We start from the raw sequence: 18,258 nt of genomic DNA, 5'->3' as shown, positions 1-18,258 counted from the left end.
GAGCTAAATTTAGCGCGCGATAATTTACCGGATCTGCGGAACGGCTCTTTTACGATTGCCCACTTTCCTCGAGCACTCGCTTCCGCGATCTTTCTGTAAATTATATTGGTCCCGCCGCTGCGACTAGGGGTCGTGCTCAAGATTTATCAATACGAGCGAATTTCGGCGAACATAAAGTTTTAATCGGTGTATTTACTGCGTACTCGTTATTATCGTAATCGTAATCAGTGGAAAGAATGCTGTTACATTATTTTCTATCTATCAGACCCGTTAAGAAAGTAAGGACACTTTTGTTTGCCTTCAATTTGTTGCAGTCGAGGTAGACGACTTTTATCTTGCATAAAAATTCGCTCTAAAATAGGCACTTATAGTAACTTCATTCAAAATAATTACTAATTACGACATTACTTAAAGTATTATTTTTAACAACGTGTTTCATAATTATTTCCATTTTTGAAAATATTGATCAGTGATGGGAGAATTCACATTACACTATGTGAAATGATTATCCAATAATAGGAAACAGTTTCAAGTTTTACTCAAAGCAAATTTCTAAACTAAAATCTTGCTTTTACGTGTTACTTTGAGAATTACGTATTTCGTCGTGTAACAGGAAATTAATTAAAATAATTATAACATTTCCAACTATAATTTGCTCAGGCCTGAAGTACTGAAAAACGGTTCGGATCATCTAGTACTCTCGAGATATTGGAATTTCAGCATCTAGATTCATAGCTACCTGATCCCGTCTCTAGTTGCAATGACTTTGCCCTCCGTGCCGGCGCCAGAAGGAGGACGTTCTACGTCGGGTATGCGACCGTTTTCTGATCCGAATTCGATGTTTTCCTCCGATTGCGACAAATAAACCAGTAGAAAAAATCGAGCGCGAAGAAAACACAGTGGAACCGGTTTCGCGACGGGTATAATGAACGCGGCAAACCTTCATGAAACGGAGCAACCATGCTCCATCCGCGAGGTGGAAGAACGCCCGGATCGAGAAGCCGGAGATCCTTGCGAGGTCGAACAAACTCTCGCGTATCCGAACCTACCTGTCCATAAGATCATTTCGTATTCGCACACGTTCCACGCTCATATTGATCTATTCCTGACAAAATGTAAATCCAAGCCAATCGATTCGACCTGCACCTGTGCCACCAACCAAGTCGATACGACCTATACACGTTTCATTGAATATTTTAGCAACCAGGTCAGACCATTAGCTATTTGTATCAGCGCCGGTAACAAGATCAACGTTAATCCCAACGAAGCAAGCTAAAAATATTCAAAAAGACCGACGCGTAAGGATCTAAGCGGATCCGCCTTAATTCCACCGCGATAATAAATTCAGCGACATAATTAAACCCCAGATCTTGACATAAAATAAAAATGTCTTGCATCCGCTGTAATTCACTCAGGAATAATAAAAAATAATGTGTAGGTAGCCTTCAGTTCTTCGAGCGTTTCTATTGTCTCGAATTTGTCTTTTAAATGCGTAGAAACTGCAGTCTGGCCACAATTCATGACAAAGAGTACGAGGCAAAAGCTTCGAGGATATTTCGCAGTAATCTTTGAATACAGAAATCTCATGCGTTGGAAGTCGAAGTCCGAGCTGAATCTGCACGATCAGCAACAAAGTTTCTAAGAAGAAGTCAAAAGATGACATCTAATAATTAATCCCAGGCGGACGGCTCCGTGGAAACGAAAAATCCACGAAAGCAGCGGCAAACCGCGAATCATTTTGTAGAAGATGATTGGCTACGAGCAGCGAGGCTTTACCCTAATTGCAGGCTTAAATGCAACGATAATTACGTCGACGGTTGATGCGGCTTCTGTAATGCTGGCACGTGGACGTGTACCGTAACGGTCGTGTCGTCGTTGCATGGTTTCGTTTTGAGAGGCTTCGAATCGGGAAATTGAATCGGCTGAATGCCGCCGCGAAATTGCGTCGAACATATCCGATTGTTACGGGCGCGCGTGTGTGCCCGGTGCTCATCTTCGATATCCCGTGGCAAACTCATTCAAGTCGTCCAGGACCGTTCGCGAAGTCGATATTGTCCGGGATTTCTATGGCAGCGCACGCGAACCTCGCCGTTTCCTGATGCCACCGGAATTCCGAATTACCGATTCCATGGCTGATGATATAAACACACGATCCCGCATTGAGCGGGACAAGTTGACGGTGATCGGTTTTCATGAGAAACGCGAGCGTCCATTTAAACGATGAAACTGTAACAATGATCGCTGATCGCTAAGCCTTAACTACTACTTTGAACGCATCGTCCTCTCATTAACATGGAAAACAAAACAATTAAATTTTGATCTTCTATATAAAATATCGAGGAGAGTAAAGTGAATTTGGTTTTCACCACCGACACGCTTCTGTTAACAAGTGAATATAATTATTCATGGAACAGGTACTGAGATTTTCGTCGTTTTCTTTCAGGTATGGTGAAAAGCAACGACGAGCCGACAGCCAGGAGCTCAGTGGTATACAATTGCTCTCCGCAACTGCTTATCAACTGAAGAAACCGTATCAGCAACTTCTCATACCTATCACGGTATGGATTGGCATGGAGCAGGCGTTCATCGGTGCAGACTTCACGCAGGTGACTCATTTAATCTTGTTACATAAGAGAATTCGATCGGGCAGCAATATAAACCCCGCACGATAGGTGGTTAGTTAAAAGCGCATCATCGCACTTAATCGGCAATTTCTTCGACACGCTCGGTACAGCTGTCTCTTCGTAGCAAATAATTCTTACAACTTCCATCGCCGTGCAGCGAAACGTTTATAATGTATTACAAGAAGTTGTAACATCGGAGAGCTAGTTGGGAATGAAAATCGCGGGCTGCTTGTACGCCGGTGGAATGTTAAAAAGAGAGCAAAAGTCGCATCTAACCGGTATTCAAATAAGAAAAGAAATGAATTCGTCTAGATCCGGCACAAGAAAATATCCGAGCTAATTGGAACATTCAATTTCAAATCGCACGCGCGCGGAAATCGAGCCGCGAGCGGTGTACGCGGAACACAACGTCGAGCTAATTTTCTATTACAAAGTCAAACGAACTTCCTGGCGGTTTAAAAGTCAAAAGGCAATCAATTCGATCGCGAAAAACCGCTCTGGACAAGGGAACCGACGTTCGAAACCGGCATCCTGAAGTCATTAACGATTATTACCCTCGTCGAACGGAGCGACACAACATTAACAACCGCAACAACAGAGAAAAACAGAGAAGGAAAAAAAGAACGACTGACTAGGATCACCCGGATACCAACCGGATACAGAACGGCAGATTCATGATGCGTAACGGCCATGCGAGGTCGTGCAATTGTTCTCCGGAAATACATGCTGCTGATCACAGATACGTTAAAATATCAGCCGAGGCACGCATCAGCCTTCGGCCGTTTAAACTACCGAATCATCTTCGGATTATTAATTGTATAATGGCTCCGGTTGCGTGCCTTCGCCGGAGGATGGAGGAGCGAGAGAAAGAGAGAGAGAGAGAGAGAGAGAGAGAGAGAGAGAGAGAGACAGGGAGGAAGACATGGAAGCACAGGACAACAGAGGGGAGGGAAGCGGCGGGGAAAAAAAGGAATGATACAGTTTGGAAGGCGAACTTGTTTGAAACCAGTTCGATGACGAAATATATATACAACAAGATGGCCAAGGAATAAAGTAATTGGAGAAATAAACGCTACTGGAAGGCATCAGGATCCCCGAGACGCCTGGCTCCCATTGAATCAGCTGGCTCCGTATGTTATAAATAGCCCAGAATCTTATTCTTGCAGCAATTCCCCGATACCACTTCCATACCTGGAATCCCGTGAACCAGTATTTCTTCTTTTCTTCACTCCTTTTTTCCCGCTCCGCGGATCGTGCCGGTGTCGAACGTGCGTAGCTCGCCTCGCATGCACACGCGTGCTCGAATGAAAGCGCATAGACGCATCCCTGCAGTGAAACTACTTCGGCTCCGAGGCGAAACATTTTCTCGTTTCTGCCGATGAGAAATCGGTTTTGCGAACGCGAATAACCAAGCGAGTACGATTCTCGAAAATTCAATTGATCGACGCGTTCCAATCTTGTTTCGCTATTTCTGCAACATTTTTATCGTTCGACGCATGATTCTCGGTTTTGTTAAATTGAGTCAGGGATGCCTACGCCTGAAAATGAATCTTAGAGGCGCCAGTTTTCTTTTACTTTTTCAGCACGGTCTTATCTTTCGGAACCGATCGAACGGACAATCTGGATAGGTCGACTTACAGTGGGTAAAAAAAGTATTGGCACACTTTTGAAACGCCATGACTTCTTTCATACTGGACTAAATAGCTCGAATGTTTTTTATTTAATAGGACTGGTTTACTGTTTAATGATTGAAATATCTTTTTATAATTGTACTATTACTTGAAATAACAAAAAAAAATGAAATAAAAAGAGCTATCGCTTCTTAGCTTTTTCATTTGAGCTTATAATGAAGATTTAAAAGAAAGTGAGCTTTTTATTTTTCTATTATACCGAGCGATAGAAAAATTTAATGAAATGTATTTTAGTCATTGTTCAGTAAACTAGCTCCAGTAAAATCTGCAAAAAATGCAAGTCTTTTAGCCCAGCCTCGAGAAAAGTTAAACCGTTTTAAAATGTGTGCCAATACTTTTTTTTTGCACACTGTACACTCCGAATAAAATTAATAAAGAACTCAAGGCTATTCACTGAGAAGCTATCACCATTACGCTCCTCTTGTCTCACCATCATATCTCACGTCATTTCAAGCGAATCTAATAGTCACCTTTTTATCGGCGTATTTCTCATGTCGGCCACATTGCATATGTAGCAACAATTGTTTTGCGACCATATATAACGCTTTCGAAAAAGCTTGCTATTTTTAAATAACAATAATCGAAGGTATGTTAACGAAGATTGAAAATAACGTACCACACGATACGACGAAAGTTGTAGTAATCGAAAGCTGGAAGTAACGCTGCACTCGATTGTGAAATCGTAAATGTGCATTAAAAATAATTTACCAGAAAATACGACAAGAAGTGCATTAATGAGAAGTTGGAAGTAGTGCTACACCCGATTGAGTAACCCGAACCTTAAAAATAAGGTACTAGAAAGTACAACGAAAGATGTAGTAATCAAGAATCGAAAGTACTAGTTCGGTCCGTTGGGTAATTGTAGCGTACATTAAAAATGATCTACGAAATGAAATGATCAAATGAAAACACGACGAGAAACGCGGGGATCGGATCTCCGAAGCAGAAGTTCGCTCTCGTTAAGTAGCTTTAATGGGAACTAAAAATAACTTGAACTTACAACGACAAATTCTAAAACAGAGTCGCTAACAAAGTCGCCAAACCTGTCTCCGTACTTTATTTTGCTATTCGTACATTTAAATAATCACTCAGTGTTATCAAGCTTGGAAAAAAAATGTCGGAGCCGACTGTACATTTCAATGAAAAACGCCCATGAATCCTGGCTAGGAGTATCTAAAACCATGAAATGAGACTAGTATCTCCATCATTCTCGGCGCTGAATGCCGGCTGACACGAAGCAAGAGGCTTCGGTGTTCGAAAGCTGGCGTAACTCCTAACCAGAATTCAGTGTATCGGTCGATCTTTATTCACGGACACCCTGTACGCGAGATAAGTAACTTTTACTGAAGCCATAAAAACCCGGTGCACAGGGCGAGCCCGAGATAATCGAGAAAAATTCTCGCATTCATGGGAGACCGCGAGCGTAGCCGTACGCATTCGTTTTTCTCGTTATCGGAATGAGCCCGGCGAAGCGCCATGGGACATATTGCTGCCCGGCGAGGATGATCCTGGCAGGAGCCGGCGGAATTAGCGGTCAAGATTATCGAGGCGCCGTCGCATTTAACGTTCCTATCGTGTGTCTTTCTTTTCTGTTCGAAGGCGTACATTTCCTGCGCGTTGGGTGTACACCGAGTGGGCTACGTAATGATCTGCTTCGGCGTAGTGAACGCCGCCTGCTCCCTGGTCTTCGGCTCGTTAATGAAGTTCGTCGGCAGGCAGCCGCTGATGGCGCTGGGCGCCATCGTACATGCTAGTCTTGTCGTCGTGCTACTCCACTGGAAACCGCATCCCGACAACCCTTACGTGTTCTACACTGTCTCGGGACTATGGGGAGTTGGCGACGCTGTTTGGCAGACCCAAGTTAATGGTAAGTGTCACGAAATTACTTTGAACACCCTTGAAAACCGATTTTGCCGCTGACTCTTATTGGTACCGATGTCCAGTGCTAATTTTTACATTTTTATGATCTGAACGTAATTTTGTAGAGATTTTTGAGCGTCGAAGACGCGTTCGTATTGTAGTCATACTTTTCGTCTTGCTCACTTACTACTTCCATCACAGGTATAGAAATTATCCTGCTTCTGTTGCAATAATTAGTCGAATGATCGTTACGTGGAATGATTCTATAGACTCTCCTGTACAAAATGGTATCTGTTTTATTATACATTGTGAACGTTTAAGCATGTTTGAACAAAGTTTGAAGAGGGTAGACGTTGTTACGTCGCTAGTTCTGTCGGCGATTTTGTGGTTTAGTTTGAGAATTAAGAGGCTGAGGCAACACGTGACTATATCACTCGATAAAACAAAGATTCTTTCTTTAACCCTTAGGACTCTAAATACTCCTGGCCGAAACGGTCCGGAGGGACCGTTAGGGTCTTTATGACTTAGAGTAAACGCATATCTGCGTCCTTCGGCCACAATGGCGACTTGCGTCAAACGCATATATGCGTCCATAGAGCCCTAAGGGTTAAAGAACTTTGGGAACAATCGAAAAATAAATTTTCTTTTTGACTGAGAAAATTAAGTGGATCCGTATTCTCGTGAGACTGCAACTAACAGGATTTCTCAACGCCAGTTCACGAATGATAGTTCGTACGTTAATACTGAGTTTTATGCGGCGATATTCGATAGATATTTGTATAAATAACTGCATTTTTTTTATCTTCTTACTGAGTCCAATAAAAATAATTAACACGCTAAACTACCGAAAAATTACATTTTTGGAATAAGAAAGTATGAATTATCCGTATAATATATTGTAAAATCTTTTATTTTAGTATGATAATAAATTCGTATATATTTATAGAATGATCTGGTATACAACGTCCTTCCATGTCCACCATTATTCCGAACAATAAATGTCGGCCGAATCAATTAAGTAGATTATTAATATTATGGATGTAGTTGATTTTAAAAATAACGGGAACAATGAAGATCGTTGTTAATTTGTAATTCATACTTGCGTATATTCAATAACCAAGATTGACAGCTAGATTTCATGATAATTCCATTGATTACAATGCACAGAGATTGTATACTGAATTAATAAGCTTAGTAAATATGGAACAGATCGTAAAGTTGCAAAATTAAAGTAAGTATGAAAAGCTATCGAGATGCGCAGTGTCTAATGTCGGTATATGTACTACTGTGATCAACAAGTAAGGTGAATTTGTTTATAAAATGTAAATTCTTTATTTATTCTTACAAATCAGTTTCATTCCCTCCAAAGTAATCCCCGTCCGATAAAACGCACTTTTGCCAACGCTTTTTCCAGTCCTCGAAACAGTCGGAATAGTCTTTTTCCGGTATAGCCTTCAAGACCTTCTTCGATTCGGTTTTTGTCTCCTCAATCGTGTCAAAACGGCGTCCCCGCATTGGCCTTTTGAGTTTGCTAAATAGCTAGAAGTCACCCGGAGCAAAATCAGGCGAATCGGTGGTTGCGGAACGATATGAGTCGAGTTTTTGGCAAAAAAGTCGCGAAGAACGAATGCAGTGACATGGTGCATTATCGTGATGAAGGAACCAAGAGTTGTTCGCTTATAGAGTATGTTCGTTTGAGACACAAAACATCCTTCATAATGGTTTGGGCTGAGCCAAATGATATTCCAACACTATCAGCGAGGTCTCTAATTGTCAATCGACGATTTTCAAGCAGCAAATCTTTGATTTTTTGGACGTGGCCCTCGTCGGTAGACGTTGATGGTCGTCCAGAGCGCGGTTCGTCTTCAACGCGTTCTCGGCCCGCTTTGAACTCGTTGTACCACTTACAAACGTTTCTTTGTGCCATAGTTTGATCACCAAAGGCCTTCCGCAACATTTTCAAAGTGTCCGCACAAGAATATTCGTTCCGCAAACAAAATTTGATGCAAGTTCTTTGCTCAACAAAATCACCCATTGTAAAAATCGAAAAACTCACTTTTGGTTGTTTACAAAAACACGTGCAACTCGGAGATAATTAAACCTTTTGACAAACAGACGCTTGGCAAATGTTATAGACAGTCCTGCCAACCTAGGAAAAAAATTTACCTGCCTTCCTATTGCCCGGGACTTTTAAATGACAATTTCATCTTACTTTTTGATCACAGTAGTATATGTATATATAGTGATTAAGTACACTCGTTTTAGAAACCCATTTGCTATTTGCTCCTAGTTTATCGCGTAAACGTTAATGCCCCACATGCTTAGTAACTAGATTGTCTTCTAACTGCTATTCAAACAGTCATTGTATCTGGTAAGCTACCAACTACTTTTTCATATTTCATTTATGATCTACCGTTTACTTCTTTCATTCACCACATTCTTTTAGTTTGATTCAACCTCGTGTTTTTTTAACTATACTTCAACGATTCCCATCTCTTGTCGTATTACTTAAAATTAAATTCGATTTTGTGATCATTTAGATATGCTTGTCAATTAACGTATTTGAACACTATCTTTCAATATGACGTAAGTTAAAGCGGACATTAATGAAGCCGCTTGACAAACTCTTCAGCAGAGAGGTTTCCCTACTTCGAAAAGACAAGCATATTACGCGATTCTAAACATAGCGTAGACTGTTGCGTTAATTTCGTTAAGTCGGGAACTGCAGTGATCGCTTCTAGAATTAGGACATGGTATTATCAAGTAGAGACTTCAAGCTTCAATTAAAAAAAAGAAGTCATGATTTTATGATAACTTTTAACGGAGCTACAGCTGTTCAAATATTGACAATTTTTCGATTAAAAATTAACGATGACTTAATTTTGCAGTCGAGTATATTTGATTTATAGATTTTTTTAAATATGTCATACATTATTTATCGGATATTAAGCGTGATAATATCCGCAGGAAAAAGTCTCCATTATGAAACGAGTCAAGAGAAGGGACTCTAATTTGTATAGAACATGAAAGTTCATGAGACATTTGATTTGAATCGAGATTCACTGTCCACAGGTTTGTACGGGACACTGTTCAGGCGCAACAAGGAAGCTGCTTTCTCGAACTACAGGCTATGGGAGAGCGCCGGTTTCGTGATAGCGTACGCGTACAGCACTCACCTGTGCGCTCGCATGAAGCTGTACGTGTTGCTGACTGTGCTGATCATTGGCACTATGGGCTACATAGTGGTGGAGCTGTTGCACAGGCGCAAACAAAAGAGGCTGAAGGCCATCGCGGAGGATCCGAAGGCGGCGCAGGCGGAAGCGAACCAGGTTGAGGAGACCGACGACGAGAAGGACGATATTGACGACGATATCATAATCACGCACCTCTGAGAGAGTGGCATCGCCGAGGAGATATTTAATCAGTGCTCGGACCCCTTTCATCGACTCTCCCCTTTCATTCTTCGTTCGTCGTTCTCCCGGAACGGGTCCGCAGATTTCGCGTTCACAAGAAGACGATAAAAAAATCGCGCGTTGCCTCGATCGTTCGCGGGGAGACCACAAGGGCGACGCTACACCGGGAAGAATAGAGAACGAAAATTTGATCGGTGACGCTAATCCATGAAAATACTAAATCCATGATTACGCGGCTCGCCGCCGACCGTCCGTATCCTCCGGACACGGAGGACCCGAAATGCCCGTTGAACGCTGTCAACTTCGCTTTTACTCTACGAATCTCCATCCCATGTTTAATAGTCTCCATCTCCCTCTCTGTCTATTTGTCTGTCTCTCTGTTAAGTTGTATTCTTCTTCACACTCTCTTTTTCTCTTGTTTAATTTATTGGAGCTCGCGGAGGAACAGAATAGAGACTCCGGACTCGGTGGAAATCGGCGTCGAAGGAGGGGAAACAGGATACGGAGTCCCTTCCGAGCTTGCCAGAACTTGTAACACGCATAGCTTGCCCGCAGACGGTGCTAGGAGCGCGTCCCCGATGCCATAACACGTCGTTTAATCGTAAGGCTCAATTAACCGAACTACCATCGGAGCCGATGACACTCGGTTATCGGTGGCATAGAGCGAGCTCGACTCTGACAGGATTAAGAGGATCGCTGTGTACATAGAGTATGCCGAAGGGAACACCAGAAGGAACGAGAGCGAAAGGGATACCCAGCGATTTCGCGATCGTTAGCGTGTGTGTACGTATCCTCTGTAAGACGTAGGTACCTCGATCGCCACTCCGCGCGGAAACGCCTCGTAGCAACTTGCCATTAAGTCTTGTCGGAATCGTGTCCCAATTTGTGATAGGGATCGGACTTCCCCCGGGCTGTCCGATCTGTACATAATCCGATCTCGCTGACTTCCCGTCGGAACGATACCGCTGGAGCCTGTCGAATTGGCCGTACCGAGTTTCCGGAACAGCAAGAAATTCGCTCTTTGGTCACCTGTACGCGATCTCCGTGACCATTCTGCATGTGATTGGATCGGAGCAGATTAGGTCTATCGATTGGCAGGGCTGAGTGTGATCGACGAGAGATCGAGAAAAATTGCTGGACGAAGGAACGGGTACCGTTCCCGTGCATTTCTCGCGCACACCTCAGAAAATCGGCTCTAGGAATTGATAATAGTGATGATGATAATGATGATGATGATGATGGTGGTGATTATGATGATGATAATAACGACATTGATAGGTCGTGGTTGCCAGGAAATCGATTCTCTGCGGCGGCGGTCTCGTTAGATTAGGAACAATCTTAGCACATTACGACACTGGTGAATAACCATCCGTTAGTTTGGTACTTTTAAATACACATACACGTACACACGATCACACGCGGATGATAATCGTCGTTAGGAGAACCCCTTTAATCCGCCACAGGATGAGCGTCGAGAGATCGCGACGCGTTTCCGCAGCGGTAGACATTTAAGCATGTTTCGTAGTCGATAATCGAACGATATAAGCAAACGGAAACGAAAATCCCATTTGAACCGCTTTTGTTTCTTGATAATGTTGTTGTTGTTAGAGACGTAAGAGTGACCCTAGCCCACAGACCCCAACTTCCCCCCGAAAAAATGAGTGTACGATAGTCTCGTACCGTAATCAGTATTCGTTAAACCACGATCGAATTGTATTACGCGTTTAGTATTTACGAATCTCCGACGATTACGTATGATGAACATACCGACGTATTGTATCGTAAACGGCGTTCTCTCAGCAATATGTATTCCGTCCACCAATCGACAAGATTGCTCAAGGAATTTAACCATAAGAATAGAGTAACCGAATAAAACGTATGTGCCGCATCAATATATTTATATATAATATAAATATATGAATATAAATATATGAATATAAATATATTGTACGTTATGCGTAGCCGTTTCGATGGAGTTCTCGCAGTTGTCAGGTGCACGGAGGATCGTATTTGAACAAAACTTGATAGTTTGCGACTCGTCTGCCTTCAAATGGCTCGATTTGTATTGTTAACATTCTCTCTCTCTTCTTTTTTTTGATAGTTGAATAGACGTAGAAACTGAACCAGTGACCACGTAATTCCTTTGTTCCCTCTGGGGAGTGTCAAAACCGGAATGGGTATGTCCGGAGAAAGTATTAAGTATAATACTCTTTACAGCTGTGTAAAGACGTTTTAACGATCAACGCGTCGCTTTCCAGCCACTGGAAGCGATTGTTTATTATAAAGTTTGTAACAGGACGCTTGTTGGTAGTAGTTATTTGTTACCCACGACGTAGTTCGTCGGCGGAGCCCAATGGATTTCGTTGGAGAATCGGTAGAATGGTGAAAAACACGGACCTCTCGAACGTTTCTTAAAAACATAAATTTATTTCTGGCTCCTGTTGTACGTGCTTTGTACAGGATCTGCTATAGACAATTAGGCTTTGTCCTGCAAGTAGGATACACCATAGCGACGTGTGCCTATAGTGCTGTGTAAAGTGCTCGTCAACAGAAACGATAATTATGGAACCATTCGAACGATGCCTCCTGCTGCAACGAATTACTTTTAATAAAATATTGAGTAGACAACAAACAGTAAATAACAGAGTGTGAATCAATTGTATAGACTTAAATGAACGTCGATCGTAAGTATACATTACGCACCTGTGTATGTACTATACTCCGTTAAATTATTATTTATTTATAGATTCATTTATCTCGGATCAATCAGGCTACTTGAGCAAAAACGTAACTTAATGTATACTTAACTATTCGAGAATTCGAGTCAATGATCACTTAAACATCTAATCGTTTCAACTCGTCCTCGTCGTTGGAAGGCGAAGAACGTACGGTTTCTTCGGGAATAAACTCTAATAATTAACAACTATCGGTGATTAGTACTCAATTAAAGTTCACTTAACTCTACGATTGCATTTGTACATACTCTCGCGTTTACATTGTGCGAATACGCGTGCACCTTTGCAAAATATACATGGATTATTTAGGCTGCAGTCCATGCAAGCTTATGCTTATCTGCACATACTGAAATCAATCGTTATTTCCTGATCTTGTAGATTATACAAACTTTTTAATAACTTTTATCGTTGAAACTGTCTAATTGACGTAATTAATAACTGTATCTGTTAATCGAACTATCCTCGATGAAATTCTGTACTATACTTAGAAAACAAGTTCTTGCTACTCACAAATAAAATAGAATTTAAGCATTTTTTCTTTGAATGTACAAAACGTTGAGTCTTTACGAATTTAAAGGATTCTCAATTTACCTGATAGAAACACTATTTTCTGATATTATAATGTTTTAGTGTAATAGCATTCGTCGCGATTTAATATTGCTAATATCTGAATAAGTATATTATAAAACATCAGCAATTTAAGAATCTGCATTCAAAACATTTCGAACTGTAGCCTACTCTGATAACAATCTAAATAAAATATCAGAGTCTCTTCGACCATGAAATCATATGTACACTAATTAAAATATTCATCAAAAACTACAAAGTCGTCTAACTGGAAGATATAATTAAAACCTCATCGCCACTTCTACGACAGATAAACGATCGCGCATATAGTTGATTTATAATATCGTGTACATAAAATATAGCATGATATGTGTACCAAAAATTATTCGTACAATTAGTAATAGTCGCGTGTCTAGCAGTAATATCACCTAGAAGAACAGGAATTCGTTGGAATATTGTCAACACATTAAAACAAGGATATTGCCTCTTACGTTTCAAGTCACGTAAGAACAAATGAAAATTAGCGACAAAACATTTGCGCCCGCCTTCTCTTTCTCTTGTCTTTATAATAACTTTTTAGCGTCGATTGATCGCGTACGTATCAGGAAAATTCACGATAGTATTCTTCATAATTTGCAAAAATGTCGTGACAACGGATTCTTATCGCTACGTGTATTAATAGTTACTCGACAGAGCATAGCTTGACATTACAAGCTAGGCCTTTTCACTCATTGAATTGTGCCTATCTGTCTATATCATAAAGTTCTCTATTAGGGTAAATTAGGGAGTGATGGCCTATCTTCCTTAAAAACATCAGTACATTGCATCAATCGATATCTACGATAAGGAAATATATTTGGAAAAGTAGAGTGACCCAAAGACAAAATGAAAACATAATCACAGATATTTTCTTTAAAAAAGGATTCTACTCGTAAGGCCATCTAACCCAGGTGATCCGAGTGAGATGACCCATCATCATTTGTCGTGTCATAATTTAATCACGTTCGAGGCTATCTTAGAAATTTCTTTTCTACATTTTCTGATTCAAAAATTACATATCAGAGATTCAATTGATTTCATTTAGCAGAAATCACCTAATTTCTCAATGGGAGAAGTTTAAAATTGGAACTTGTTTCTAACGTATACAAGTCTTAGGGCCATCTTACCCGGAATTGCTATATCCTATAAGTGATGCTTACGTTCCCGCATTGCTTAACTCTAATATTCATTGGTCAATAGGATGTACCATGTTTCGGACGGTGAGACGGATGTTTTACAATGATGGAAGCCAAGAGTTTGTCTAAAAGTTATGGTTCGTAGCGTTCATTAGCTAGCGAACGGACCTGCACTGTGTCTGCTGGAGTACCAAAAAGACGACATCCGTGTGCACATGATGCGAGTTTATGGCGAGACTGGTCGATAAATAATTCATATAGAACGCACGCTTGCGAGCAATGTTCGTCGGCGTTACCATTTACACGGTCCGCCTGGACCCTCAGGTTAGGTCTGCGAGCCGCGGTATTGACTATCTGTTAATTAATTATCTTCGATATGTATTTACTTATCCCTAGAATCTCACAACCAACCGAAATCCATTCCCGTCAATTGATAGAATCGTTGGTTGAATGGACGATAAAAATCTCTCAATCGTTGTATTGCTACAGGGTCTATATAGGGATGGCTACGACCCTTGTTCTTACCTTGAAATTACACACTGCTGTTATGGGACTGATAGACATTCGTTAGACGTGACTACGAACAACCCTGATTTAGCATACCTCTGACACAAAGTGTTGAATCAAATACAATCAGTCTATTATTATTCATGTAACTGAGATGAAGACTATCATAAAACTCACGTACAAAGTATCACAATGAATAAAAGTGAGAAAATTGGATAATAATTTAAGGAAGAGCCAGAGCATTAAAAATTTTGTTAAAAAATTAAATTCTTAAATCAGTTCTACATGAAGTAGGCTGTTGCTTCTTAAATATTGTCAACTTTTCTATCGTGTGTATCTAATGTGTATACTATTGTTCCTTTTCTGTAAACATAATTCTTTCAGCAACCGCATTCACGCTTTTGATAAAACATTTTCTGCCAAAGATAGTGTATTAGACAACAAAATCAAAAGCATTTGGATGGAACAAGTAAATGAAATCGAAACAATTGGACATATAGACAAAAAACAAGAAGGACAGAAGTTACATAAAACAATAAAAAATTGAAATTTATGGTAATTATAGTGTACTTACCAAGGCAATGGGGAGTAGGACGTTCCTCAGACTTGAGCAAACAGGGAAACCCCTTCGTGGCGTTAAAATAAAAATGTTTCTCGCAGATTACCCTCTTTAGGCCTAGGAAATCCTGCACCCTCGTGATCTCGGCGACGGGATCCACGATCAATCGTTCGCCGGATACGAACAGAAATTGCGACAAGGGAAAGTACTGGAGCCATCTTTCCAAATGTCTTGCGTATACGCCGATTTTCAATGGCACCCACGATGTGTCCACAATTTTTGATCCATTCAGAAACGCGAGATCCTCGAACTTTGGCATGTTCGCCCTCTTGCTCTTCACCTGCGTGTAATCGGATATGGCTCGGGTTACAGGGTCCTTCACAACTAGAATTAACTTCATCGCTGAATTCATGCGCTGGACTCTTCGGGGGACTTCGCTTGTCACGAAGTAAGACGGAGTTTTCTCCATTGTGATTTGCGTGGACAAGGTCGGGGGCATTCGGTGTCTGGAAAATGCCATAGGAACGATCTATACATTCAAAAATTATTTCCACGATTTTACTAGCTTTCGTCTCCTTAAATTAATCACTTAATTTTAAATACCTTTCTTAAATCTAATCGTTTTATAAATTGATACGATTATTTGTAATTACTTTGAATCTGTTTGTCATGTATTTATGAACAAGAATTTTTATTCAAGAGAAAATTGACTTAAAAATTGAACATTAAGATCGGAGTATGCAGAAAAGAAACATATTTCAATAGTACTTTTTTAGTAATTAAAAGATTAATAAGATTACTTTATAAAAGCAACAGTGGTTGTACCAAGTAGAAGATTGCTGCATTGCTCCTGATAATATGCAGTCTGGTGACAATGCATACCTGTACCAATGAAATCCTTTAATATAGTGATGATCAAAGAAGTGCACCTCGGATCCAGCAGCACGAATCGCTGGATGCAATCGCAAAAACTCTAGTAACGCTCTAGTCCCACCTTTCTTGACACCGATTATCAAAGCAGTCGGCAACTGTTTGCTGGGCATCTGGCCCTGCTGCCTCAAGATCTGATATTTTCGCCGCGTAGTCAAGTTTCCTTTAACGCTGCTGTTGCCTGTCCAAAGTGACACCATTTGAAGTTTCGATAGCTTTGAATGTTTCGATTCGACATCGTTTAGCAGTGAGGATTCCTTGATATAGAGATGGTCCAGATTTTGATTGTGTGTTTGTGTAGAGTAGACAGAATTTCTGGATTTTTGTAAGGTCGGTGTACCGGACAGGCCAGCGAGAAGTAACGAATTGTCGATTAGAAAGATCCAGATTAGAATTACCAAAAAACAGGCCGGAACCAAGATCTTTTTTGACCAGGGCCCCTTTCTAAGTTCCATCTTGAACTTAAGAATCGTCGTATTTCACGGGCAACCTCGGTTCCATTCTATCAAGCCTTTCAGTCTTCTGCTTCCATATTGATATGTTCGGATATGTACCTTTCTATGTATCATATCTATAAACAATAACAATTATTCTCTTTATTCGTGATCAAATTGAATGCAGTGTTTGCTCCTTTACTCAATACGTACATACATCGGCCAAATTATTTTACTTTTTTTAATATATCATTTACCTGGAACTCAAAAAAAGTCACAAATCTCTGATAACAGACTACATAAAAATTCAAAATTGTTTACAAAATAAAATAGTGACAAAGAATCTTTAACATTCAATAATGTTATGAAATAGTGCAAAACAAAGATTGTTTATCTTAATGGCAACAAATGAGAAATAAATGTAATGTTATTTTGCTTTTAATCATTTTAATAACTTGGCAATGGTTGTATTTTTAAGTTCGTAAAGAAATATCTACAAGCTAATATTTTAAGACTTAAGAGCTCTAACTGATTTAGGTAAGTCTGCATAATTATACAGTGGAGCTATATAGATCGTAAACAGGTAAATTATAATTGATAAGGAAGCATACAAGGTACACAATACTATTCAGACTACCGGCGTTACAACTGAATCATGCGGTGCCAGTCATTCAGGGGCTGCAGTATCGATAACCATAAGGAAATCAATAAACAGAAACTACTCAAATCTATTTACTCGAAATAAATAAAACAACAGATTGCTCTGATATTTACTCTATTACAATAATTATGATATGAATATTTAAATTCCTTCATTGATGTGACTTTACAACTCATTATGGCAATAATAGAAGGTTGCCAAAACTGTTAATTTCGTTTTGGAAAGCTGCCTAAAGCATTCAACACGTTGTAACAAGAGATAGCATTACAAACATTTAATCTTACTATTTCTTCTACAAAAAAAACTGTACAATTTTGTATGCTTGTAGAAAAAAATTCGAAGCATTCAGCAATTAAAAAGAATAAGGTTATACATGCGTTAACTAGAATAGAATGTAAAAACCAAGAAGAGCTAAACTGCTCATTTATTTGCTTACGGTAAACAATGCGGCGGGTTTAATTACAAAATAAACTAGTCGCGTGTTTGTTGTGTCTGCTTACCTTTATACCGCACGGTGTACAAGCACACACATTAATTTCGTACGAGGTGCATGATGCTGGTTACGCGACGATCCAATTGTTAAGGTAAGCAAACGCGAGAATATGCGATATTGCTTAGAGGATGTACACATTTAACGCATTATCTGACGCCGCGTTCGTAACAATCGATAACGCGCGGAACCAGTAGAAGGGAGAAAATGGTGTATACAGCAAGGAGTATTGATGTGATTTCATAGCTACCGAGCAGAATAACAAGGAGTTAAATGAATCCTCATCCTCGCCAGGTCCTGTTCGTTTCGTATGATTTTAAACGTCGTCTAACGTTTATTAAATGCATCGCGCGCTACAAATGTTTCCCTCTCCTTGTGCTGTTCCCCAACATTGCTGTCTGTTCTCGAGTGGCTGACAGCGACGATAGTGGCGCCATTCGCTAACACGGATCAAACAAGAAGCTTAGCAGAAAGCAGTTTAGATCATATGATATTACGGAGCCGAGTCGTGCAGGAAACCGAAAGTGACTTTGTCACAAAACACCACATTCGATTAGAAAACACGAGAAAATTTGTTTATGCATCCGAGAATAGTTGCGTGCATATTAAATT

General features: G+C 40.3%; 2 protein-coding genes across 11 annotated transcripts in view; one reads left to right on the top strand and one right to left on the bottom strand.

Moving 5' to 3' along the window:
• Positions 1–11,711, top strand: part of LOC144474794 (UNC93-like protein) — a 58,600-nt gene extending 46,889 nt beyond the window's left edge. For both annotated transcript variants that reach the window (XM_078190071.1, XM_078190072.1), the window contains exons 4-6: positions 2,444–2,606; positions 5,915–6,182; positions 9,248–11,711. In XM_078190071.1, the coding sequence (XP_078046197.1) occupies positions 2,444–2,606; positions 5,915–6,182; positions 9,248–9,567 (751 nt within the window). In that variant the 3' untranslated portion in view covers positions 9,568–11,711. The remainder of the gene's footprint in view (positions 1–2,443; positions 2,607–5,914; positions 6,183–9,247) is intronic.
• Positions 11,712–11,859: 148 nt separating this feature from the next.
• On the bottom strand, positions 11,860–18,069 carry Hs3st-b (Heparan sulfate 3-O sulfotransferase-B). 9 transcript variants are annotated; one of them, XM_078190077.1, is made up of 4 exons: positions 17,657–18,069; positions 16,709–16,758; positions 16,014–16,632; positions 14,451–15,637 (listed from the first exon to the last, which is right to left on the bottom strand). In XM_078190077.1, the coding sequence occupies exons 3-4, from the start codon at positions 16,514–16,516 to the stop codon at positions 15,019–15,021; spliced, it is 1,122 nt and encodes a 373-aa protein (XP_078046203.1). In that variant the 5' UTR covers positions 16,517–16,632; positions 16,709–16,758; positions 17,657–18,069; the 3' UTR covers positions 14,451–15,018. The 9 variants fall into 9 exon arrangements, with proteins under 9 accessions (XP_078046210.1, XP_078046203.1, XP_078046204.1 ...); XM_078190078.1 differs by having other exon boundaries at positions 16,709–16,752; XM_078190081.1 differs by having other exon boundaries at positions 17,897–18,069.
• Positions 18,070–18,258: the final 189 nt, after the last annotated feature.

This window comes from Augochlora pura, chromosome 9 (genome assembly GCF_028453695.1).
Source record: "Augochlora pura isolate Apur16 chromosome 9, APUR_v2.2.1, whole genome shotgun sequence".
NCBI classification, from domain to species: domain Eukaryota; kingdom Metazoa; phylum Arthropoda; class Insecta; order Hymenoptera; family Halictidae; genus Augochlora; species Augochlora pura.
This window is presented reverse-complemented; position numbering and strand designations above follow the sequence as displayed.